This window comes from Microplitis mediator, chromosome 3 (assembly GCF_029852145.1).
Source record: "Microplitis mediator isolate UGA2020A chromosome 3, iyMicMedi2.1, whole genome shotgun sequence".
NCBI classification, from domain to species: Eukaryota; Metazoa; Arthropoda; class Insecta; order Hymenoptera; family Braconidae; genus Microplitis; species Microplitis mediator.
This window is the reverse complement of record NC_079971.1, coordinates 3,543,439-3,570,118: the sequence shown is the minus strand read 5'-3', so window position 1 is coordinate 3,570,118 and position 26,680 is coordinate 3,543,439. Positions and strand designations below refer to the sequence as shown.

The window sequence follows — 26,680 nt, the reverse complement described above, 5'->3', positions numbered from 1 at the left end:
AATTTCTTTGCTAATGACAACTAACGACGTCTGCTTGTCTCATCAATCTTCTGAGCAATTACCACTTTAAATTCCAAAAAGTTTCATTTTAAAAAATATTTATTATTAAACTTTATTCCCCATCCCCACTTGGCCTGAGTTTCCCAATAATACATTTGTGTACTTGGACTTGTGTACAATATCTGGTGACATCTAATCGCGTCATATGAAACTCGTGCGTTGTTTTGAAATTGAATTTTCCGCTCAACTCAAAATATATACAGTATTACATCGTTGTTTATGGTGTGCTCACACATACAAACATATATATGTATATACGTACCAGTACACCCATCCCGAGCATAACATGACCGAAAGAGCAACAGAGTAAGGAATAATCGCGTCGTCATGTTGAGTTTGCGCAAAAACATGAATGCCACTCTTGACTCGAAGCAAACCAGGGTTTTACGAATAGAATATAAGCGGGTAGAGTTGTAGTCGGGTATAGCGAAACGGCCGCCATAAATCCAGAGGCCAACACATGTTTTGCATAATATAAGCTTCGCTTCCGTTGGCAACCCGGTTCAGGTCACAGTTTACTTTCCTTTCATTTCTTCCTCTCATATCACCTATTCTCCTCTCCAATTCTTCTCCTCCTCTTCTTTTTCTCTTGGTCTCATCCCATTTCTGACCCCATATCCAAACTCTCGACCCTCTCGACCAATTTTACCCTCTACTCTACTCTACTCTACTCTATTCTTTTCCTAGCCTACGTCCTTCCTTTTCCGAGTCGAAATATTAGACGTAAATTGAACGTTTTTAACGTTTTGAACGTAAACTGAACGTTTTGGACATTAAAAACTTAATTTGACAGCTTTCAACCTATTCAAAACGTAGATTGGAGTATCATAAATCGAAAACGTAACTATAACCTATTTAGACTCACAATAGCTCAACTGGTAGAGCACTCGGCGTGATACCGAATTGGTCTGGGTTCGATTCCCAGTTCGGGCTATCTATATTTTTCTCAAATTATCTATAAATTGTCTTATTGAGAAGGTTATTTGCATGTTTGCATGTTTAGGTTTCCACTATATTTAAATTATAATAAGAAATCATAAGCGTACAAAGCAATTTTTTCATCAATTTTGTATTCTTGGATTATAATTACGTCAATTCCGTAAAATTTTGTCGTCCGCCTTTCTGGCTCTTAAATAAAAAATTCGTATTTTGAAAAAAAAATTTTTTCAGTTTCATACTTCTATCTTTAACACTATATATTTATACCTGTTCATATATTATGATATCAAGGTTATGAAAATTTTGATTACAAATATATAAATAAATTAATTAATGTTATCATTAAACTAAAATCATAACTCATGAAATTACCAATTTTTTATGAACCAAAATACAAAACAATCGTTCAATTTACTTTCAAAACGTTAAAAACGTTCACTTTACGTTTAAAACGTTAAGAACGTTCAATTTACGTTTGAAACGTTAAAAACGTTCAACTTACGTCTAATATTTCGACCCGGGTTCTTCTAAAAAAAAAAAAAAACCTTAATAAATAAGAGTGCAAGTAGTATGCGTTTGCTTCTTACAAAGAACGAGGGGTAAAATGGTATGATTATTTTTTTTTTGTGTTAATGTAATCAGATATTTATGTAGTTGGGTGATATTTTAACTTTCGAAAACAATAGAGCCTTGAGGAGTATATTAAGTATTTAAGATATGTATATATATATATAGAGTGATGAGATGAGGATAAAGGAAGCAAAGTTTAACACCGTGAACGAATAATAAAGTGATTCTCGTTTGCAAAGACGACTTAACCTTAGGCACTTTATTCGCGGACCAGCAAGAAAGGAATCGCGAGTACGAGAACAACCACTACACTCTTCGAAAATATATGAGCTCGTAAATTTATACTTTGCATCGTAAAACTTTTCACTCAAAGTTATTTTATATAAATATATAAATATATATATATATAGACATCGTTTTGTATCAATTAAATTTTATTTTTACATACACTTTTTTTTTATTCTATTAGTTTCATTTTTTTATGTGTAATAGTTATATTATTTAGATAATATATCAATGGAAAAAAAGTATACATTTTTTTTTAGAAATTTAATAAAGCTTAATAAAAATAATCTTCGACGTAATAAATTATTGAGAGCATTAAGAGAAAAAATTTCTGACTTTATTTTTCATAAATTTTTTTAAATGAAGCCGGAATTTAAAATTTAAAATCATAAAATGAAATCTTCTTTACACGGAGAAAATAATAAGTGTTACTCCTATTTTTTTATAGGTATAATTTCTATGTCAACATAGGAATATTTACTATGACAATATAGGAATTATACTTATGCGAAAATGGGAGTAATACTTATTTTTATAGGGATTTTCCTATAAAAAATAGGGATTTTTGTTACTCTCTAAACATGAATCAGTGAAATAAGTTAATATTCACTAATTTAGAGTGACAATCGGACCGCTTTTTGAAGAAGTGGTTCGATTTGCACTCTGAGTTAGTGAACCCGTATGAAAAAACAATGTATGGTTAAAATATATAAAATCATATATGTTTGCAACAAAAAAATATATGATATATTATATTGTATATTATAAAAAATCATATAGAGATTTTAGCCGATTTTATATAAAATTATATACAGTAGTAAATATATGTATTCCATATATGTAACATATGATTTTTATATTAAGCTATATATACATTTACATTTACCTTATAATATATTGTATTGATATATTTCCTTTTATGTTCAAAAAATATAAAATTTTTATATGAAATGAAATATATGGTAGCATATAATTTATATTATATATGACACCATATATTTTCTTTGTTATATTTAAGCATATATTTTATTCAGTGTATGTATATGTATATGGGTATACATATATAATATATATATATATTCTCATCAAATTAACTAATTTTGAAAATTTTAACTGCAATTTAAAGAGTATATTAAAATTTATATCTAATTTAATTGGAGTTGGTCATACGAATAAGAAATTTTTTTTTTCCATACACAATATAAATATATGTTTTTATATATGATCAGAATATATTTCTCGTATATGATAAAAATATATTTTTTGTATATGATTGACATATATATTTTATATATGCTAAACATATACGGACTCGTATATGATGAATATTATATTTTTTAATATAAAAAAAATATATCAGAAAATATAGTTAAATTGGCCACATATATTTTCTGATATTTATCATATATTTTCACATGTATTTTGACCATATATGTTATTTTCATACGGGAATATTCACTTATCTTCACTAATTTATGTTTAGAGAGTACGCTAACATTGAAATAGTTCCTATGCTAACATAGGAGTTACAACTATTTGAGCATAGTAATAATTCCTCAAATAGGTAATGATTATTTTTATGCGAAACGAATCAAGAGAAGCATTTAAGGGGTTAGGGGTAGTCAGAATTTTCAAAAAATCGATTTTTTTTTTTTTGCATTTTCTTAAAGTATAATATTTTAAAAATATTGTGTGAAAATTTGAAGTGAATCCGACAAATTCTTTTCGAGTTATTTAACAATGACCAAAGGACGCTCGGGTGCTACGTGGCATTCGAGAGCAGGTAGCTAGAAACAGCTGCAAGCAACCGACCTTTCGGGTTTCATTGTCATGAATATCTCCCCATTTTAATGTATTTATTATTATATATATATATATATATATATATATATATATATATATATATATATATATAGGATATATAAATATATATATCCTTCTATATATATATATATCCTTCTACATATATTCACAATTTGTAGGTAGTACAAGAACTGAAAAATAATTTTTGGTTGCCAGTATACCTGTAGTCGTTGCACTGATCAGTCGATAGTTTTGTGATAAATTATTTCTCAAGTGAATTAAATTATTAACCATGGGACGTGATTCTAGAAAGGTTTCAAGAGAACTTCGGAGTTCTGAAAAAATTAATAAGTCGCGTTCAGTCAAAAGAAAGAATGTTTTTAATCCGAAAACAGCCGAACGTGATGAAAGTATTCAGAGTACATCTTCTAAAAAATTAAAACAAAACACTGAAGATGATGTACCTGAAGACAGCAGTACTGAATTTCGAATAATAAATTTTATTCAGGTATTCACTGCAATTTCTGCTCTTATAAAATGTAAAAAATGTGATGGAAATGTAGTGTTTCAAACAGCAAGTACACGTGGGCTGGGATTCAAAATTGTAGTTGCATGTAATAACTGTGGAAATGAATATATTCCTTCCTGTTGAAAATATGAAATCTGCTATAATGGCAACCTTTTATCACTACGGCTCGAGTGATGAAAAACCGAATCATGATATGTGTCCAAAAGGCGAAGAATCTTGGTGCTCTTACCAGCGCGCTGAAGCAAGAGGAGAGCTTGATACCTTTTCTCACGATTATTCTCCTTTACCTTCTGATGTTTTAAAAGCTATCAAGCCTATATACGAAGATCTTAGTAATGAAAATTTACTTTCAAGATGTGTAGGTGGATTCAATCAGAATAATAATGAAAGCTTTAACCAACTAGTATGGAAAATATGCCCAAAAACGGTAAATACTAGTTTTACTATCGTACAAATAGCTGCATACGTTGCTATGTGTATATTTAATGAGGGTATAAATTCATCATTAGTCTTGATGAATACACTAGGACTTAATTGTGGGCCTAATTCTCATCGGTATGCAGAAAGAATGGATGCTGCACGTATCAAAGTAGCAGATAAGCGCGCTAATGATAACACCCGAGAAGGTCGATTGCAACGTAGGCACCAGCAAATCGATATTTTGGAAGCTGCTATGTCGGCTGAAGAGCTATTATATGGTCCAGGAATAGATGACTCAGTGTAAGTTATTAAATAATTCTTATAATTCGACATAAATCCATAGCAAAACTTTAAATGCGTTTTTCTCAAAACTATGTTTTCTGAACTGGTGATCACTGTAACTTAAAAACTGCTCGGTAGATTTCAATAAAATTTATTGTACTTTTGAAATACATTAAAAACTCGTGCCTGATCGAAGGATTTTTTTTTTTTTCAAAAATTTCGATTTTTTTTTAACAATAAACTGTCGGTTTTTTTCTCGAAAATTTGAAAAAAATTTCCTGAGGCCGCCATTTTGTTAATTTCGAAAAAAAAAAAAAAAGCTTCGATCAGGCACAAGATTATCTATTAATAAAACTAATTTTTCTTGTCCGATTGATTTTAGATGAATCTCCAAGGACTTATGATGATCACCGCAAAGGACTTCGGGAGGAACGGGCTCTACAAAAACAGCGATAACTTTTTGAATTATTAATTTTTTTTTTTGAAATTTTCGTGAAGTCAAATCGAAACGTGTTCTAATAAAGCTATGTTTTTATTTTTGTCAAATAAAGTAATTAACTACAAAAAAAAAATTATTGAAAATCATCATTTTTTCATACCCCTGAGTACCCCTAACCCCTTAATATGTATACTTGTTGGATTGAAATGATATTTGATCAGTCGAAGAATTTGGAAGTTATCTGAAAAAAAATGTTTTTTGGTTTTTAACTTTTGAATATTTTTGAAACGACTCGAGCGAGTGATTTCAAAATCTTATCAGATCTAAGTCCCAATCAACACTTCCGAAGGCTGCGTCGCTTATCTCAATTGGTCGATACGCTCTGAAGATGTCGAACGACAAAATTTTATTTATACACATACATATATACATACACACATACGTACACACACACAGCTTGATCTCCAGTTGGGGATAGTCAGAACAGCTTCCTAAGACCTTGAAATGTGGAGATCTGATGAAATCTTGAACTTCTCAAAGTCGAACTAAGATCAAGATCTTCTGACATTTGAACATTATCAGTTTTTTGATGCAGAAAGTTAATTTTTACGTTTTTAATTACCTTGCTAAATAGTGACTCGATTTTAAAATCTGTTTCATGATTCTAAAACAAAATTATCACTGATTAATGTTTAACAACATAGTTTTTATCCCTGTGTCCACGTAACATTCATTCCTATAATAACATAAGAATGTCACCTATGTTTCACATAGGAATTATACCTATGTTGAACATGGTATAATTGCTATGTTCAAATCAGAAAAAATACCGATTAAAACATAGGTATTTGGTTTATATTACAATGGAAAAATCATTATGTGAAACATGGTAATAGTTACTATGTTCAGCAGGAATTTTTACTATGTTTTATAGGAACTGCTCCTATTTTAACCTAGTAAATTTTCCTATGCTAACATTGGAAAAATGGCGACCGTCTCTTTTTTCTCATGCAATAATTTCTTGCGACAAAATTTCTCAGCAATAATTTTTCAAGGCATAATTTCTCACCACAAATATGGTGAAAAAAGAAATTTTTTTGTTGTATCAATTTTTGTTTGAGTAATTATTGCTGAGAAATTTTTGCATGAGAATTTATTCCGGATTTATAAACGTAGGGAGCCTGGAAAAATACCTTTCCACATCCAGGATAAACACATATTTTTTTCTCTCCGTTTAATTTCCTGCATCAAATAATCCTCTTTTGTCATCATGCCTCATTTTACTTCTCCAATAAATAATCAGGCAACATTTAAAATTTTAACACTCACTTAAAATTAGCACACCAAGTCCCTACACAAATATAAATTTAAAATTTATGCCACTATCGATCGAAAAAAAAAAAAAAAAAGCAACCTTGTCACATAATCAACGATTTCCGGTTGAGAGATTCTTGTAGACAGACATTTGAGTCTCTTGTAGAGTCAGCGAGCGAGACTTCCTTTGCCTAATCCACGTTCAGGCGAGTAGAAACTCGCCGGAGCGCTTCTAATCAGCGGTAAGACCCGTCAAGTTCCTTCTCTGCATCGTGTTACTCTTCCTCTCACCCTCACTTTCCTCTTACCCTCTTTCATTCTCCTTCTTCTTTGGCCCTCACCCTTAAGACTAAGCAACTTTGATCCCCGATTTTGGTTTTACCGGCTATGAACTTCAGACTACTCCTTCCTTCTTCCTTGTTCTCCATCCAAAATCCTTTCCACTACCACTAACACCATGACATTTAGCTTAACCCGATCATCCCTCTCGAAATCACGTACTTACAATACTCTTGGCGCACGTTTACGAGATATATCCGACACCAAGACGTGTGGATCCGCTTGCTTACCTTCAGGAGTTTGCTCTATATATGCCACCAGTAGCTCTGGGTACAGTACAGATATCTCAGAGAGGGGAGAAGGAGGTTAATTTCACAGTGGCTTTGAATAATTGACGTGACAGCTGATAGATCTTGTTAATGCTGGTGAGCTGCTACTGAAATTAACAAGACTAATATCCTATTTATAATAATTCCGAGTATTATTTATTATTTTTGTCTTGTTGGTTTAATTTAAGTGGAAATATTTTAATTTACGACCAGCCACGGAGCTCATAGTGGACTTGATGGGTTTCATTGTGTGATTTTTACATGTAATGGATGAAAGCACTTTTACGACAGGACGTAAATCACCGGTAATCTCTGCTGGATGTCAATAAACCGCGAAAGCTCTTTGAGCACACGGTTGTTATTATACTGCAGTCGGTGTGAAACTAATTGTTGCAGTTAGTCGACGAGACGGGATGAAAAAGAAAATAATGAGTTATGTGTGACGGCTAATGTGTCACTTGTTTTTATTTTTAACGAGTTCCTCGCGTAACGGGATGTGTTGATTTAAAGTTACTTAAAGTCTGAGTGATTTGTCTTATCTGTTAGAATACTAATTTTAGAGTCAAGTAATTGGTTTTTAAATTTAATCTTACAATCAATAGAATATTTTACTTGTTATTACTTTCGCCAATTAATATGGTCATTTAAAAAGAAAAATCAAAGCGAATCAGATAAAAATTTTTATTTATCCGAAAATGATCAAACAAGTCATTTTTTGTAAATTCACTTGCATTCGGAAATTTCGTTTCTTTTTTGTTTACTACACAGAATGAACTAAATAGCCCTGGTTACTTGTTCTGCACAGTAATTGATAGCTTAACACGTATTATTACTTTTTAAACAGTAACCAGTTCTGTGCTATACAATACAATAAACATGACTGGTTACTGTTAAAATAGTCGTGGTTCATAGTTCAAAAGTATACAAACCTCTCAGCACAGCTCTTGTTACTGTATAGAATGCGAGAGTTTACCCGGGTCAAAAATAAAACTTGATTCAGGCTCGCTTCGCCTTATTTTCTTTTGAAGTTAGCGACTTGCCGACGATTTTTCGATAAAATCTCGACTTTTTTGACTTAAATTTAATTTTTTTCAACTTTTTGAACTTTTTTTATCTTAGTTTCAACTTATTTCAACTTATTCGTATTTTTTTATCTTAGTTTCAACTTATTCGTCTTTACTTCGACTACGATAGCTATTCACCTTACTTTTGACTTGCTGAACCAAGTCGAAAAAAAGTTATTCATTCGCCTTACTTTCGCCTTAATATATAAAAATTATTTCACCTTAGTTTTGACTTTTTTGTCTTATAATTTAAGTCGAATAAGTCTAAACCCAGTCAATTTCGACTTGATTTCAACTTTTTCGTCTTAAATCGTGACTAAGTAAGCTAGTTAAGTCTAAACTAAGGCAAAAACTCAATGTACTTCATATCTCCGTAAAAAAATGTCGAGTTTGCCTTGTGAGAAACGGCTCCAACTTTCGACTTGATAAACCAAGTCTAAATCAAGTTTTATTTTTGACCCGGGTACTATTTAGTGACAGAAATGGTTCCTTGGATCTCGTAGTTCTCATTAACCACCAGAACAGTACTCGGTCCTGTTCTGACACGAACTATTACTAAATTCATGTGTCTTTACTATTCTTGATACTACAGTTACATATGAAATTAGTAACCGTTCATGTCAGAACAGGACTGAGTACTGTTCTGGGGGTTAATGAGAGCTACGAGATTTAAGTAACCATTTCTGTCACTAAATAGTAAGCTCGCGCATTCTATACAGCAAAAAAAGCTGTGTTGAGAGGTTTGTATACTCTTGAACTATGAACGACGACTATTTTAACAGTAACCAGTCATATGTTTCATGTACTGTGTAGCACAGAACTGGTTACTGTTTAAAAAGTAATAGTACGTGTTAAGCTATGACTTACTCCTGTTCTAATATGAATCAGTCATTAAAATGTATTTTTCGTCGATTACTGCGCAGAACAGTAACCAGTACTATTTATTTCATTCTGTGTAAAAGTAAAATTACCAAGTAAGAAATTTAAAGACCTGGTATACAGTAGAACTAGGACTTTAACTACCGGCTGTAGCTCAAAACAGAGGACAAGTTGTTGAAGGATCTCAAAATACGTTGAGTATAAATCGTGCTGGAGTTTAAGACGTACTCAGTTTGCCATCACATACTAACCCATGGCACCTACCAAAAGTTTCACGGAACCGTCAGCCAAGTACAGGTGTCGCTTAATATCTTCGAACTAAACAGGTTTTCGTTATCCAGTACAGGAACTACTTAAGCCTTCGCTGTCATGACCGATCCCAAGCCCGCGAAAAAAATTTCCGATAGTATCTCCCATCTCTGACGTGCATTTGCACAACAAATCGTTAATTCCCGATTAAAATCTTAGCTTGCACTCGGAGCTGAGATAAACAAACATTAAATAGCTCATATTTCTGTTATTTTATTTATAAATTTTTTAGTACTCGATTCGCTGATAGATTCTATCGGGTATTTTATTCGCGTAATGTGTTATCTTTAGTGTCTTATTACTTTTTTATTATGGTACTTATTTATGGTTTCTTAATAAATACAAGTGCAGAGACTACGACTATAGACAAGTATGAAGGATTTTGTTGTAGAGCGACGATATCGCTTGCAGTCTTTGCGATATTTTCAGACTGGCGCAATGTAAGCTAATAAAATACGGCAGAGCTGGTGAACGTGTAACGTGTCGGATGTGCTCGATGGATAATATGCATTTCTACGGTACGTTGTAAAGGAAACCTTATAGTTGTAGTATATAGAGTGGAGCCCGTACCCGCGCCTGAGTCCGCGACTCGTCTGACCGTCAGTGCTAGTAGTTGTTCTTGTAGTAGTAGGGGGTTGCTGCACTCTAATGCGGATTATTAATGGCTTACATTTTGTATACCGAGACACAAGATGTTTTTTTTTATTTTTCATTTATTATGTCTACAGTGACGTTTTTTTCGTGATATAGAAAATTTTTTTTTATTTTAACTTGGGCGGGTTACTTTGGATTTGAATGGAGGGTTAGGAGCTCAGAAAATTTTTATTGTGTGTACTCTCGAGGGATGGGAGAGTTTTATTTAAATTTGGGCTCCAGTGGAAATGAAGAAGAAAATCAGCCGTTCGAAATTGGGCGAAGTTTTGGCATTGAAAAAAATAGGCCTAAGAAGGGGATAAATTGCACATCTTAAGCGATCTATTATTTTCGGGTCATTCTCTCATTAAATTATCTCTACACTCTTCTGATTTCACTAAAATGGGTAAAATTGTATACTAATACAAAGACAATTTATTAGAGAATAATTCCGACCCAATATTAAGTCGATTGATTATTCCATTAATTAAGTATAAATTATTTCAATCCCAGAGACATGAGTTGTCAATTGTCGTGTATGAAACTTAGTAAACACGAAAACTCTCGATAGACATAATTAGTCGGGCTAATTTTTTTTTTATTATCTTTGTATTTTCGATCATAAGAACCCTATTGAAAATCTCTATTGAAATCTTTTTAGTTTAATTGTAATTAATTGAGGTGTGCACTTTTGGATTTTCCAAAATGTTTTTTTTTAATTATCAAAGTTTACTTATTTGTCTTCATACTTATTAATACGTATTCAAAATACTCTCTAAACATGAATTAGTGGAAATAAGTGAATATTCACTAATTCCAAGTGCAAACCGAACCACTAATTTCAAAAAGTGGTTCGATTGGCAATCAGAATTAGTGAATATGCACTGATTTCACTTATTCATGTTTAGAGAGTAATTTTTTTAAGGCTGTCTATTGTGTCCGACAAAAAAATTTTTTTTTTATGGCAATTGAAATTTTTTTTCATTTTTCATAAATATCAATAAGAAGTAATCAGCATAAATTACATGTATTTTTTTTCTTACTGTCCCTATTTACTCTCTAAACTTGATATAGTTAAATTTTCACTGTTTTTCCCTATGATCAACTAATTCACTGGAAAAAAGTGAATTTTATGTATAAATAGTGAAAATTTTACTTTTTACACAGTAGATTTAAAACATTACTTTTTAAAATCACTGGGTAAATGAGTGTATATGCACTGATTCCAAGTGGTCGACTTTAAGCTGTGGCAAATAGTGAATATACACTGTAAATTAGTGATAATTCACTAATTCAGGTGTAGAGAGTAGATTTTTATTTTAAAAAAATAAACGCCTACACGGAAAAAAAATAGGCGCTGCAACAGGGCGCAGTTCTGTGGGAGCAACAGGATTTTGTCCTGTTGCTCTCTCAAGACTGCGTTCTGTTGCAGCAAATATTTTTTTTCCCGTGTGAAAAATTTTTTTATTGGATTTAAAATTTATGAAATTTTAAAAAATATATCCGAGTATATTTATTCGTGAAATGTTTGCTAGTATGTATTATATATATTTATAGTTTATTTACACATTGAAATAAAAGTACCCTGTAAGTGTATTTTTATCGATTCACCGAGTCATCAAGGGTCGATACACCGAACAAATCAGCAATGCTGTAAGAAAGTATGTTGTATAGGATCTTTATAACCCAGCTGACGTTGGAAAAAATTTTCCAGTGTACACCTATCAGAAGGGCTTGCATTTATCTCGAGGGCATAAACTCGATGGCGCGAATGCAACTGTCGTACCACCAGCTCATATACTATTTTATAACTTTACGACAACATAATTCTATTTTTATTATTATTATATCCCTTTTCCTCCTATAGCAGATGACCACCACATTTTATGTCTCGTTTTTCCGATCATCGTTTTATTTTTTATCTCCCATTATACATTTTAAAGATCTCAACAATTAAATCGTCTTACCAGCGACCCATTTTATTTTACTAGCCAATTATAAGTCGCTTAATTATTTTTCCTACATTCTGAAGAATTATTTTTTTTTCTTATCGATAGTATATATTTTCCATTAGTATATTAGCTAATTAAATGTTTTATTACTTTTCTTTTTTTATTAAAAATAAAATAATTTATTAGTATTTCAAATTATACTTAATTATACATCCGTAAAGAAGACATAGAGAAAATTACTGGTTACTTTATATGCTCGGTAGCTTCGAATGTAAAAGGTCAAATACTTAAATTTATTATAAACAATTATTTTTTTACAATCTGTTATATATATTTATTTAATTTTTTAAAATTATTACTGTCTAAAGACTCGTGGGCCCGCACAAAAAAATATATAAATAACATAATATATGTCCCATATAGCCGATACATTAATGCATATATGTCACATATATATTTTTTCGTGTGAAGGGAATTATTAGTGGTCAAAAATGTTGACTTACCAAAGTGTACATATATGTATACACACTCTCTTAACATGAATCAGTGAAAATTTCATTAATTACGGTAGTGAAGCTATATTCACTTCATAATCAGTGTATTTAAATAACAAATTAGTGAATTCTCCCTAATAAATTTAGTACTATAATTTTCACTAGCAAATTAGTGATTTTCACTACTGAACTAGCGATATTTTCATAATTTCTACAAGTGAAACTGTTATTCACTTCTTAATTTATGAATTTCACAATTTCACTAGTAACTTTAACTAGCAAATAATTAAATATTTTACTGAATATAAATATAATTAATAATTATGGTACTATTTTTAAAAATTTTAATAAAAAACTTTCAAAATAAAAAAAAATAGAAGTACAGAACAATAATATATTTATATGAAGAGTACGTCAATCATAACATCGCGGATTTTTTATTTCTTCATCAGTTATTGTTTGGTATCATAACGAATATACTATTTACACTCACGTGATCATATGCGTAGGCCAGCGCAGTGGATAGCGTCAAAGACTTTGAATCGGAAGGATGCAGGTTCGAGCCCAGCAGTCACCGGGATTTTTTCATCAATCAAAATCATGTATACTTCCTCTAAGTAATGATTCTAATACATTGATCACATTTCGGATCTAATTACAAGTGTCTAATTTTTTTTTTCGCAATATAATCTTTTTTTCACCGATGAAATCAGTGGATTCCCATATTCACTTTTCAATTTAGTGGATTCTCATATTCACTTATCAAATCAGTGAATTCCAATATTCACATATTCATTTAGTGAATATTCACTATTTCTGCGTGGTACGATTGCAGCATCGACAATTAGTGAATATTCACTTGAAATTAGTGAAAAATCACTAATTCATATTTAGAGACTATAATAACTATTTATGATATAAGTCGGAAAAGTAACAGATTATTGCATGGGTCGGTTCCAGAATAAGCCGACAGGTTGCGCTCTGTCACAAGAAAACGAGTAAGGAACTTAACCAGAAGCGAATTCTGATATCCTGGTAAACTCCAACATCTCATTTCTTTCGACGTCTTGCATGACTGTAAAGAATTCGTATATACAATGAACGAATTTATAATTTATTTTATTCATGCGCTCCGTACTTCTATATTATTAACACAAAACTTTTAAAGAAATCGATTGAAATTAAATCCAATGAAAAGTTATCGAATTCGTTTGTAAGCAATATCCAGAATTCGAAAATTTTTATTTTCATTTTTTAAAAAATATGTCAACGTTCTGACAGTTATTGAATTTTTTTTTTTTTTTCTGAAAGCTGCCGGCTACGAAAAATTGCCGATTTCATTTTTACAAAAATAAAATTATTTATATACCAGTGAAAAATCATTCGTAGCTTTGAGTCAAATCTAAACTCGCCGTCCTCACTAATTTTTTTATTTTTATCAAATTCTTTTACTCTAATAAAATTTTATTAAAAACTTCAAATATTAACAAAAATGCCATCAAAAATCCCAAGTCGCTTTGACTCGTACATATATATATACATTCATATATTTGTAAATACACGAGAAGTTTGTATCGAAAAATTTAGTTCCATGCTGCCTCGTCATTCATCTCCCGTTTTCAGTCTGGCTCTCATATTAATTCGGGTAAATTCGACGGATTGAATCTCTCAGCTTTGGAAGCGTGCGCTCAGCACCTCTAGCACAGCCTTACTTTTTTATTTCCGCCGCGGGGAATTTTTGAGAGCGCGACTGCCAGCTCGAGGCTTTGCCCATAAGAGCGGAAATAAAATATTTGAAACGCGGGTGTAGTGCCGATGCCTCTCCCGCCTCAGCCCAGCCCCAACCTTCAATCTCCCAGCAGAGTGGCGTCAGCCAAAGAAGACCGGGCTTAAAGGGGATATCTGCAGTAGGTTATATCACCGAACCCGATCCTCGATGCTACATTGAATGGCATGTGTGTAGAGTGTAGAGAATTCGGGTTGTCGGTTTTTTTTATACCGCGCCCGCTAATCCGTCGATATCCGGGGGTATAAACGCGGGATAGAGTAGTCAAAAGAGAATTGAGCTGCTCCTGCGGTTGAGCCGTCGTCCTCCTCGTTGTGCTCCTACACTACCCGGCATTGCTCACCAGAGTGAGTACACCATAGAGCTCCCGACATAGACAGGAGACGCATTACATTTGGCAGCGATTTCACTCAGCGAGATTAAGCTTATTTTCGCTTTAAAACTCTGCCAGAGTTACCTCCATACCTTTTATTCTTTTTTTTTTAACTTCCCGCTAAGAAAATTGTAAATTTTCAAAAATTCGGGAAGTTATTGGTTTCGGTCCGATTTACGAAAATCGAATTTCCATCAGATGTCGACGTTTCGAGGTCCTAGGAAGCTATCCTGACTAATTTCACGATGATGTCCGAGTGTATGTATGTGTGTACGTACGTACGTACGTACGTACGTATGTACGTACGTACGTACGTACGTATGTATGTATGTAAATATTCATAACTCTTGAACGGATGAACCGATTTTGATCGTTGAGGTGTCATTCGACGCGGCTTGTTAATGTCTTGAGGCCGTAGAAATTTGAACTTAATCGGTAGGGTGCGTTCAGAGATATTTCAAAAATAAAATTTTTTCAAAAATGTTTTATTTGGATAACTTCCAATTTGCTCGATGGATTGATTCCAAAATCTAATCAGCTCTAAAACTCTATAAGCCGCGTCGAATGCCACCTCAACCATCAAAATCGGTTCATTCGTTCAAGAGAAACCGTTGACGAAAGAATTCAAAAAAAATTTTTTCCTTGGTTTTTTTGAAATTTCTCAAAAACGGCTGAGTAAATCAATTTCAAAATTCGACCAGCTTTAGAACTTGATAAAACGCGTCGATTGCCACCTCAACCATCAAAATCGGTTGATTCGTTCGCGAGATATCGTGGAAGAAAGAAATGCTAAAAAATGGTTTTTTACAAAACAATGGCATACAAAAGTATTTGCGAGCTCGAAGAGCTCGAAAATATATTCACAATAATGTTTTCGAGCTCAGCGAGCTCGAAAACAGCGGGAAGTTTTGGGGCTGGCCCGCAGGGTCAACTGACAGACCGATTTTTTTATTTATTATTACTATCATTATTACCCTTATTGTTATTATTATTATTATTATTATTATTATTATTATTATTATATTCAACACTACAGTCTAGTCCCTGCGGATTTCTAACGCTCTGATGCTGTTCGCGGTCGCTAATCATAAATATCTTTTGCTCGCGATCGACCACCAACTGGATACACTTTTTTTTTTTTTTTTTTTTTTTTTTTACAGATACACGTTGCATTGGTGCATCCGGTGGTGAAAATACTTTCCCTCCTCTCTTTACCGACTCTTTCGGGTTTTCACGTGAAAATAATTCGCTCGGGAGCACTGAGATTAATCGAACCGAACATAAATCTATAAAATATATATAAAAAAAAAAAATAAGTATTAAAAATAACGGAAAACTTTTATTATAATAATAATAATATTAATAATTATAATAATTAAAAGAAAAATTGAATTGAATAAGAAATTTTTCGATATATCGGACAGGGTAAAGAAAAAATTTAGTGAAATCGGACGGACAGAGTAATGAGTAAAAGAGGGTGGGTGAGAGGAATTTGTAGAGCAATGATTTAGATGATAAAATAAATATCCATTGTATTATAAATTGTAAGCGACAGTATTATTCTATAAAGTGAAAACTATTGCTCAGCATTCCGCAGTACAAACGGGGGTAGGGTAGTTATGGGCCGAGTTGAAGCGGTCGGTCATTGTAAGAGAACAATAGTACAAACGCCAGCGATCGCATAAATTACAATGGGGGAGGGGGAGGTGATATGCTGATGGTAGCGCCGCGTTAAACTCTGCATATTAAATGCACGCCTTGTCTTTACACTCACCCTCAATACACCAGACTACCGCTCTAGGGTATTTCGAAATCTCCTTTATCAACTTACTTGTACTATTGTCACTTAACCCACCTTCAAAATTTTTTTTTTTCATGCAATCTACAGATTCGTAATTTTTTGTTCGGAATTTTGTGGCCTGGATACTGAACACAAGCAAGAAAATTTTTTTCGTTTTACGATAATGATTATAGGGGAAGGGGGTAGGGTAGGCAAAACGGGGTACCCCCAAAATTTTATATAAGAAAATTTTGTTTTTTAAATGTTTTTTAAACATTCCAAAATCACTTTTGTAAATATAATTGAGCATTATTTTGAATTTTTTTTTTAAACTTTTTCAAAAATCGAGTGTCAGTCGAAAAATGTTAATGGCTTTTGTTTTATGATAAAAACCAATAAAAATTTTTTTTTCTTCTTTAGCATCCAATAGTTGTATAAAATGTAATTTTTCTTTATGTAAATTACTTACAAAAAAATTTAATTTAATCAATTTTATTTAATGTGCAGAATTTTTTTTTTTGCCCGCAAAAATTAAAAATTTTTTTGTTTCAACAGCAACTGAAATTTTTGTTTATTTACTTTGAATATCATTAAAAACGAAAAGATTTTGCGTATTTGAGTCCTCGAAACCGTAGTATTTTTTTAAGTATCCCGCTTTGCCCCGCCCCCTTTCTACTAAAAAAAAATTGACAATTGTTATATTTTTTTAAGAGTGAGGTAAAAATGGGCAGCTCGGAATAAATAAAATTTTTCTAGTTTTTGTCCCGTCGTTAAATTATTAAAAATAAAAATTTTTTTTCGATATTTTTTGGCTTCAGAAAAAAAAAGTAAATATATTTTCTATGTACTTCGAAATTGTTAAACTTTGCGTACAAAAAGAGTATGAAAACTCTGTTTTATTTTTTTTTTATACCCGTACTCGGTCTTCACCTGAACGGTACTTAGGGAGCTCTAATTACCGACCAAAACTCACTTTCCAGTACTTAGCCGGTCGTTTTCACAAGACCAGCTTTACTTGTTTGCCCGCGTGTTTAACGCGTTTTCGACTCCCTCACCCCTTCTTCTTACTCACTTGCATTTATGCCAGCCATCAAAACTTAAACCGTTAAATCTGCAGGTATCTCTCGCCTCGCCCTCACTTGATATTTCAGCCACAATCTGAGTAAATATGAAAACAAATAATATTTTTTACCGATTTAATTATAAAGTTATGATATATATTTTAAGTATCTTTGATGTACTAAGTACGTTAGCGAGAATAAAACGAATTAATAATGACGTTAAGTAAAAATAACAGGACTGAAAACTAAAAAGTTAAATTTTATTTCCTTGAAATAAAGTTTTATACGAAATTATTGGTACAAAAAGTATTTGTTTCACTCTATATATATATTTGTATGAGGTTCGGTTGTGAAATTTAAAAGCATTCTGAAAAGAAAGCTTTTTACAAGCCAGAAAGCAAGCAAATTTATATTCGGGCCTGATCGAAAGACCCGAGAAACGCGAATCAATTCTTCGTGCAGCCGCGAATACTTAGAGGCTTGTGGAGTTCAAAGATTGAGGAAAAATAAAAATATAAATAAGAAACAGAATAATATGAGAAAGAAGAGACAACGTGATGCGCGTAAAATATAAAAAAAAATACCAAGTGAGGTCTTGAGGCTCCGCCGGCTACGATAAACTTTTCTGAGTCTAACTAAAGTACCGACGATGAGGGAAACTGATCGTAAAGAATAGTCCGAGGGGATCGTACACAACTCGGCGGTGTCTTCGTGTGCCCTCAACTTTTATCGATAATTGATTGTTTTGCAAAGAGTAACCTAGTCCACGATCCTTAGCTCTGTTGCTGATATCGCTTTTTTTTAAACACAACTTTTGTAAACTTTTTTCGTTTTTTTCATTCTTCTACAAGCTCAGATTAATATTATCAATTATCCCACTTTATTTTTAAAGTATATTTCAATAAAATACTCAAATTTATTATTTTCAATTTTTTTATTTATTTACAAAATTATTTAATTAGTATTTTAAATATTACTTAATTGATTTTATTTTACACACACGGAAAAAAATTAATCGTGAATGCAACATGATGCAGTCTTGGTAAATAAACATGATGAAATCATGTTGCATTCACATGATTTGTCATGTTTCGGTTACATGATAGTCATGTTGCGGTAACATGAGAAAATCATGTGGCATTCACATGATAATCATGTTTCGGCTACATGATAATCATGTTTCGGCTACATGATAATCATGTTTCGGCTACATGATAATCATGTTGCGGTAACATGAGAAAATCATGTGAATGCAACATGATTTGTCATGTTTCGGCTACATGACAATATGTGGCAGCAACATGATTATCATGTAGCCGAAACATGACAAATCATGTGAATGCAACATGATTTCATCATGTTTATTTACCAAGACTGCATCATGTTGCATTCACGATTAATTTTTTTCCGTGCAGAAAAAAATGATTTCTTGACGCAAAAAATTTTTACTTGCCTCTACAAAATTTTACTTGCCACACATACACACGGACATCCATCCGGAAATGGTCAGAATAGTTTCTTAGGACCTCAAAACGTCGACATCTGATGAAAACTCGATTTTCGAAAATCAGACTGAAACCAATAACTTCCTTTTTTTTGAAAATTTTCAATTTTCTTAGCGGGAAGTTAAAAAAAAAATAGCTATAAGTTTTAAAATGACCTTGCGGATTAACTTGCCCCAATTTTTTCTATTGTCCCTTCATTGTTACGGTATTTTATATCAGAATCCAGGTTAATTTGACCCTATTATCTCCATGATGGAAATAAATTTTAATACTATTAGAATTATAAAAGTTAAATTGAAAGGGAGACTAGTTAATTTAGACTTTGTTAACGAGTATCCACACATTCGTATCAATTTTAATGAAAATCTCTTTAACTCATGGTTCATTCTGAGCGGCGAGCTCAATATTAATCAGAAATGGAAATTTTACAAAATCATTAAACGATGAATCCTCGCTCGTCTAATTTCCAGTTCGAATTTTCGAGCTCTCACTTTAAATCAGCGTTCTGATACACGTATTCCTTATTCAACCCTGACAACTCAGCGCTTTTTTTCCGTATTTTATATTTTTTATACACTACTATATAATATGTTTCTTGTCTCTTCATGTCGACGAAGACGTCTCTCCACTTTGCTTAAAAGGCTGTGCTTTCTCAAGACGTCTACATGTCTTAAAATATCCCTATCATTCTACCGAAAATTACTATTGTACAGAATAAAAAAGAAACAGCTGTAGACTCGAGCTTTTATCATAGATTGTCAATTAAAATTTTTTTTTTTTAATTCCCTTAAGCAAAAAAATTTTAACAATTATTTATCTTAATTATTTTCTTAGATCATTAACTAAACTTGAATAAAAAAAAAAAAAATACTAAAAATCGTATTTCTTAATTCTCAAACTGTCTTGTCAATTTTTTACTCAATTACTGCCAATAGAATTGAACAATATAAAATAATTTATTTATTTGAGTATCGATTTTTAAAAGAAATAAATTTTTCGGTCCAGCATCGGTCCCGTAACTACGTCGAGTTTAATCAATTGGAAACAGTTGCTCTGTAATCTTTAAAATTGTCCAGTGTGTTATTTTCAACTTGAGCATGATTGTACTGGACCTGCATTATTCAGTTCATCAGTTCATCAATTATTTTTTCCACTAACGTTTGTTCTATTTTTAGTTTTTTTCATACTCTAAATTTTAATCTCACCCATTAGTTCCGACATCTATAACACAATATCACATAAAATAATATATTAAAGTATTTTTTACTTTTTGTCTATTAATTTTTTTTCACTTAACCGGAAGAATTTAATGCGATATCTCGATTGCATCGAGATGTCGTTATTTAATATTTGCTCCACTGGTTTTATAAAAATAATATTCTGATTTCTTTTACTTATTTCTTCAGTGAATTCATTTAAATTTTTTTAATTTATTATAATTTTATTTTTATTCCTTCTGATCATTTGTAAGGTTTTATATTTCTTCGGTATAAAAATCACATAAGCAAAATAAAAATTTACTATCATCGAGCTTTACTTTATATAAAAAAGAAAAAAAATTTACAATGTTCAGTCAACCATAAATAGTAAAGTCTTGTAATAATTGTGAAAAATAATTTACTCTCGCTAACGAAATTATGACTTTCTGGTAAAATTTCGTCTAAGATTAAATAAAAAAAAAATATGCACGGAAAAAAATAAACTTTAAAAATTAGTACTTGAAATTATAATAACCTGGAACCCGGTTGTCTATATGGGAAATTTTAACATTCAAATAGTAAATTTTATAATACGCGTTGTCTATTTTCTAAGTATCAGTTACGTTTTTTAAAGTTGAAATAGCAATTTTTCTTACATACACGGAAACAAATTTTCTTTAAAAATTACCGTTAAATTCACTGTAATCGTGGGACGAATGACACGACCTAATTATCGGTAGACGAGATAATTTTAAATTTTTTTCAACAAATTTTACCGGTCTACTGTAAATTTTATTCGGTTTTCGGTAAATTTTATGAAGTCTACCACAAAATAAATAAATTTTTTCATAATTTTTATTTCAAAAATGGTAATAAATAAAAGCGCCGCATTATGTACCACGATTACAGTGAATTTAACGGTAATTTTTAAAGAAAATTTCTTTGAGTGTAGATAATAAATTTTCATACTTATTCTGTAATTATTCACGTTTTAATCATAAATGAAAAAATTACTATTTAGAATGATGGTATTTACTGATCACTTTAACATTATATTACTTGTCATTCTCAATTTATATAGTTCATTTCTTTCCGTGTGGAAAATTCAAAAGTGCACACCTCAATCGCTCATTTTATTTTTAATCATTACTTTTCTTTATAATATTAATTATTTTTTTTTTTTTTTTCAAGGTTTTTTATTTATTATTATCACTAAAACTTTTTCTTATTAAAATTGATTTTTAAATATCCCGCGTTTTGTCTCAGATGTCGCTCTTTTTTTCGATACTACTGTTACTCTGGTGCTGCCAGTAATTGATGGCGGGAAAAAAGTAAAAAAATAACAATAATGGTAAAAATAAAAATGGCGGATAAATTTTTCATGAATGACAAGTTTTTAAGCTTTTATTAATTACAGTTAAACCAAAAACAAAAGGGGTCTTGTAGTCGCCAAACTACCGCTAGTAAAAAAAATTAGGTCTGTGAGTCGTTTTATTCGCAAGTTATCGTGATCACATAAAATCAGTTAATTAATTGACATCAGGGCTCCCCTCAACTAAATTATTTAATTTTAATATTTGTGGCCACTGCTTCATTTTCGGACATTTATTCCTTTATTTTAATTAATGAAAAAGTATAAAATAAAATTTCGTAATAGTGGGATAAAAGCATCTTTGAACACCTTTAAAAAATTAATTATGTCCCTGTGTCTTTTACAAATTATTTTATTAAAATTTTTCAAGTGTCCAAAACTGGCCCTAAGTGGCCAAAAACGATACCTCTACCCTACTTTAAAAAGTGTAGAGATGATTGAAAGTGAATGAGATACCCGAAAGAATCGAGTGCTCATAAATTGCACTCAGCGCTTTCGCACTTGAGGTGTGCAAAATATTAAAATTTAAATTCAAAAATTAAAACTGTAATAAATGAATTTCCACATCTTTTAGAGTCTGCTAAATATTCCAAAGCCCAAAATAAAAAAATAATATGAAGGATATTACATTTGAATCTGTGCAATGATTCTGTCCAACATACGTTGGAATAAGAGATATCCCCTGGGGCTGCTGTCACGCAAGCTTTTGCCTTACCGGTGTGTAAAATCTCAGGAGGGTGACGAGCTGTCGCAGTTTTTAGTCAGCTTAGATAAGACCGTTGGTTAATGGCGTGTGGATTTTTCGGTCGCTCCATCGTATCGTGATTTTGAGTCCCTCACTTAATCCCTTTCACACCCCACTAAATATACAACATCCCACATAACATTTAACAACGACATAATATATATTACCTAGTAAATTCGCCTCCGTAATTATAATCCAGTTAACAAACTCGATTACTATTTTATTTATTTTTTACTCAAAATTAATCCCCAGTTCCACTGAGAGGATATTAGCCCTCATAACTGCTAGATGACTACCTGGCAAGTTGTAACACAAGAGGGTCGTGGGAACATAATTTCCTTATTACTTAACCACTTAATAAGCTTGTTAACCTCTCTCATCTTTTCACTCTTAATTATAAATATCTATATATATTTTTGTTTCATAAAACCGTATAATCAATTTCATTAGTCCATTACCATTCTCCCAACTGGTTTTTAGTTACGAGTGGTATTTATTCAATATTTATCACTTATCCGTAGGGTATCATATCAGTAAGTTGAATAAACTTTAAAATGAAATTTTACCTCGTTACAAAACTACTACGTATTTATAACACAAGTTTAGCTCTTACAAAGTTAAATTAACGGCTTATTAATTTTAACTGTCATTCAAGAGCTCGGTTGTTCGGTTAATTAATTATTTGGTGATAAACCTAACCAATTTCATTGAGATGAGTGATTATGGGTGTATGCGTGTGTAAGTGAGTTGGTGAATATGGAGTAGAATTCTGGTAGCTTGATAATATCCAGTAATTGATATAGATGAAGATTATATCTATGAGTCAAACTACTTGTTGTGTAATAAACTTTATATATATGAATAGACGTTCTCAGTAGAAAACCGACTACACATTTTTGAAACAGTAATTTTCCTGCTTAATTTTTCAGCTTGAAATTTAACAATATTTTGTATCAGGAAAAAATAATTTAGATTTAACTAGTATCCGGTCGAAATATTAGATCTGTTTTAAAATGAATGATAAATTTGAATATTTTTTATTTAATTTGGGTTTTTAAAGTGTATTTATTTTATGTGGATTTAATCGGATTTTGTCGGAACTATTTTCTATTCAGGCCAATATCAGACTTGATTTAATATTATATTTAGTCTGTTTTTAATCGCTTTTAGATTAAAAACAGACTTTTTTGTTATAATTATTAGTCTGTGTTCATTTGATTTTTGGACAAAAACAGATATTTTTGTACTATAATTTTTAGTCTTCTTTTAATCGCCTCTAGCTCTAAAGTAGGACTTTTTACAAATATAATTAATTAATAATAATAATCTAGACTTATAAATTTATTTTAATTTTTTTGATATTTGAAACATGCAAATGTGCTTTCGTAATAAGATGCCACAATAATTTTGATGGTTTCTAATGCCAAAATATTTTCCGATTTTATCCAGTAACTAAGAAAAATTTCTTGACATTTTAAGAGTAATTTTACTACTTTTATTCAGTATTATAAATATTCAGCCAGGACAACTAAAAAATAAAGTTGTCAAACTATCATTAACTGCCGGCATTTTTAAATAAAAAGACACTAAGTAAATAGTAAACGAAACATAATCAATTCTGGAGCTTTGAATATTTTTTATAAATATTGTCCATAAATAAAAACATAACAAGTCCATGATTTAATCTAGTTTTGTCTTTGCAAATTTTCAGAACTAAAATTTTCCCAAGTTCAAGAATTAATCTAGTTTTGTCTGCCCGTAGCGCAATCGTTTTTTAAAACAACAGATCAAAAACAGCTTAAAATTTTTATAAAAGATCAAAAACAGATCAACTAGTTCAAAAACAGACCAATTAGTCCAAATGCAGTCCAGTTACACTAAAATCATATCCAATTTTTCAACCCGGGCTGTCTGTCCGTAACCCAATTGTTTTTCATAACAACAGATCAAAAACATCTTAGAATTTTTATAAAAGATCAAAAACAGATCACCAATTTTTGAAATATGTAATGAATCATGTTCACAAGACTCCACTGGAACTGAAAATCCTAGAAACTCGATTTTGAATATTTTTCCCTTACTGTGTTTTGAAATTGGGCAGCCGAGTTCAAATACAGACCAACTAGTCCAAATGCAGTCCAATTAGACCAATCATATCTAATTTTCGACCCGGGTGACAAACTGCAAAAGAATGTTACATTATAATAAAAGAAGCACAACAATTTTTGAAAAAAAATTTAGATAAACTTATTAATTAAAGTTTTAATCGGTCAACGCAAGTCATGTATCTATAAACGTATATGGATAATTATTACCAACTTCAAACTATAAAGTATGAAGTTATAACTATAGTTTAGTTAATCGATAGTTTCAGACCTATTTTCTATTTTCGTATCACTCATATCATACTCAATCGGCTATTTATATATATTTTCCTACCTACATATTATTCAGACGTTTCATAAGTTTATTTAAATATTGAATTCCAATTAACAATTTAATTGTCAGAAAAGCCCAGAAATACTACATATCAGCTGGTTCCGTATTTACTCGATTTTCCGATGTTCAGTTTTATATGCGACAATTGACGTTACAGATTGGACGTTTATATATATATATACATACATACGAATATATAAGAGAATGGAAGAGTGAGAAAGTGATGATAGAGGAATTTACGTCGCATATGCTCGTGGCATTTATGTCGGTCGTGAAAGATACTTTGTTGTTCTTATTTATTTTAAGGAGATATACAGTATATATAATCCAAATTTATGTGCATATATATACATACATCCAGACTTATTTAATATAAAGTATATCGAGTCATAAACTCAAAAAAATAGACATCAAATTTTTGATTTAAAAAATTTATTGTTCCGGAAAATTAGTCTTCAATTACACAACTATCAAAGTCCCTTTTAAAATAACAGACATAAATTACAACAACAAGTCACCAGTGATATGAATGTCACGTGTCCAACAATAACTAAAACTCAAAAGCAATAAATAGTTGGGATCTTAACTTGTCCTCGTTGTTTCTCGTCCCATTATTCTCACCTCCAGTAATACTCTTCGAAAGTACATCGAAACAATCCTGGATCCTTGCTACAGCACTCGAGTATACCCAGGGATAAATTCCTCGTTTCGTCCAGTCCTGGCTACCCTGCCCTTGCGACCCTTCTTCTTAAGGTCATCTTCTATTCTACTGTTTCTCCGGCTACAGATACAGTCCGGAAGCGGTTCGTTGGCTCGTTTCCCGTTGCCAGTTCACTTCAACTTAAACTTAAACTTAAACTTCAATGGCCGCCGTTACCGCTGCTGGTACTGTTGTTGTTGGAACGTTGTCGGAAACTATGGAACTGAGCCCTGGGAAATACAACGCCCAGTTTCACTGCGTTTATAGTTTATACTCCACATTCCCCACTACCATAAATACATATATATATATCTATAAATTTACTAAAACATAATAGAGAATCAAGACGCGAGAAATCGTGTTTATAACATTTGCAATATTATCTTTAGAATTAATGGTCCAAATAAATTATTATTATTTCAAAGTCCATTCAATTTTGAATTAAACTATTATTCAATAAATTAATAGTCGAATGGATGTATAATGTATGAATTAATAGTCAATAAGTGGACACTTGACAACTATTTATTTTTTTATATGAATAATTATAATAATAATGAAAACTTTTTTTTTTATTCAAGACGACAATTGACTGTGACGTAAAGTGAAGACATATAATGCCGATGTATATTAATTTATAATGAAGCATAATAAAATTGTAGAGTAGAGACAAGAACTTTTATTGAGTCTATTTGATGGTTAATATAAAAGAATTGAACATATGTTTGTGTATATGTATATATATTTGTCGATGTAGTGGTAGTTTAAATTGTCAGTTTGCGTTTTATTTAAGACGTGCATAAGCTCAGGTTTAGTTGACTTGTCGTTTTTAAAAATTCATAACTGACCTACACTCTGCGGGCTTCTTGTCACTGTGGGTGTATGATGTAGAGGTGGACGTACAGTACCGAGTTATGATTCAATTGGATCAACGTCACTGCCCTTTAGATATTCTTATTGTCATGGCTATTTTTATTGCTTATTAATTATTGTTGATTTTTTTATTTTTCATTTCATTAAACTGCTAAAGTTGGGATTGATTTTTCAAAGCGGGTTTGACTTTAAATTTTTAAACGATTTGAAATATAAAACAAGCTCAATTACATTAGGTTTCTTATTCCCGCCAAAAATGCTCAAGTC

The 26,680-nt window shown here is 31.4% G+C and overlaps 2 protein-coding genes across 6 annotated transcripts in view; both read left to right on the top strand.

The window, feature by feature from the left end:
* LOC130665690 (RNA-binding protein Musashi homolog Rbp6) overlaps positions 1 to 26,680 on the top strand; it is a 531,909-nt gene that overhangs the window by 97,853 nt on the left and 407,376 nt on the right. The window lies entirely within an intron of this gene.
* On the top strand, positions 3,755 to 5,405 carry LOC130665692 (uncharacterized). The gene is made up of 2 exons (XM_057466194.1): positions 3,755 to 4,906; positions 5,271 to 5,405. The coding sequence occupies exons 1-2, from the start codon at positions 4,287 to 4,289 to the stop codon at positions 5,272 to 5,274; spliced, it is 624 nt and encodes a 207-aa protein (XP_057322177.1). The 5' UTR covers positions 3,755 to 4,286; the 3' UTR covers positions 5,275 to 5,405.

What these genes read in the sequence shown, in the direction of transcription:
- LOC130665692 (XM_057466194.1), top strand. Translation starts at nt 4,287, where the DNA reads ATGAATATATTCCTTCCTGTTGAAAATATGAAATCTGCTATAATGGCA.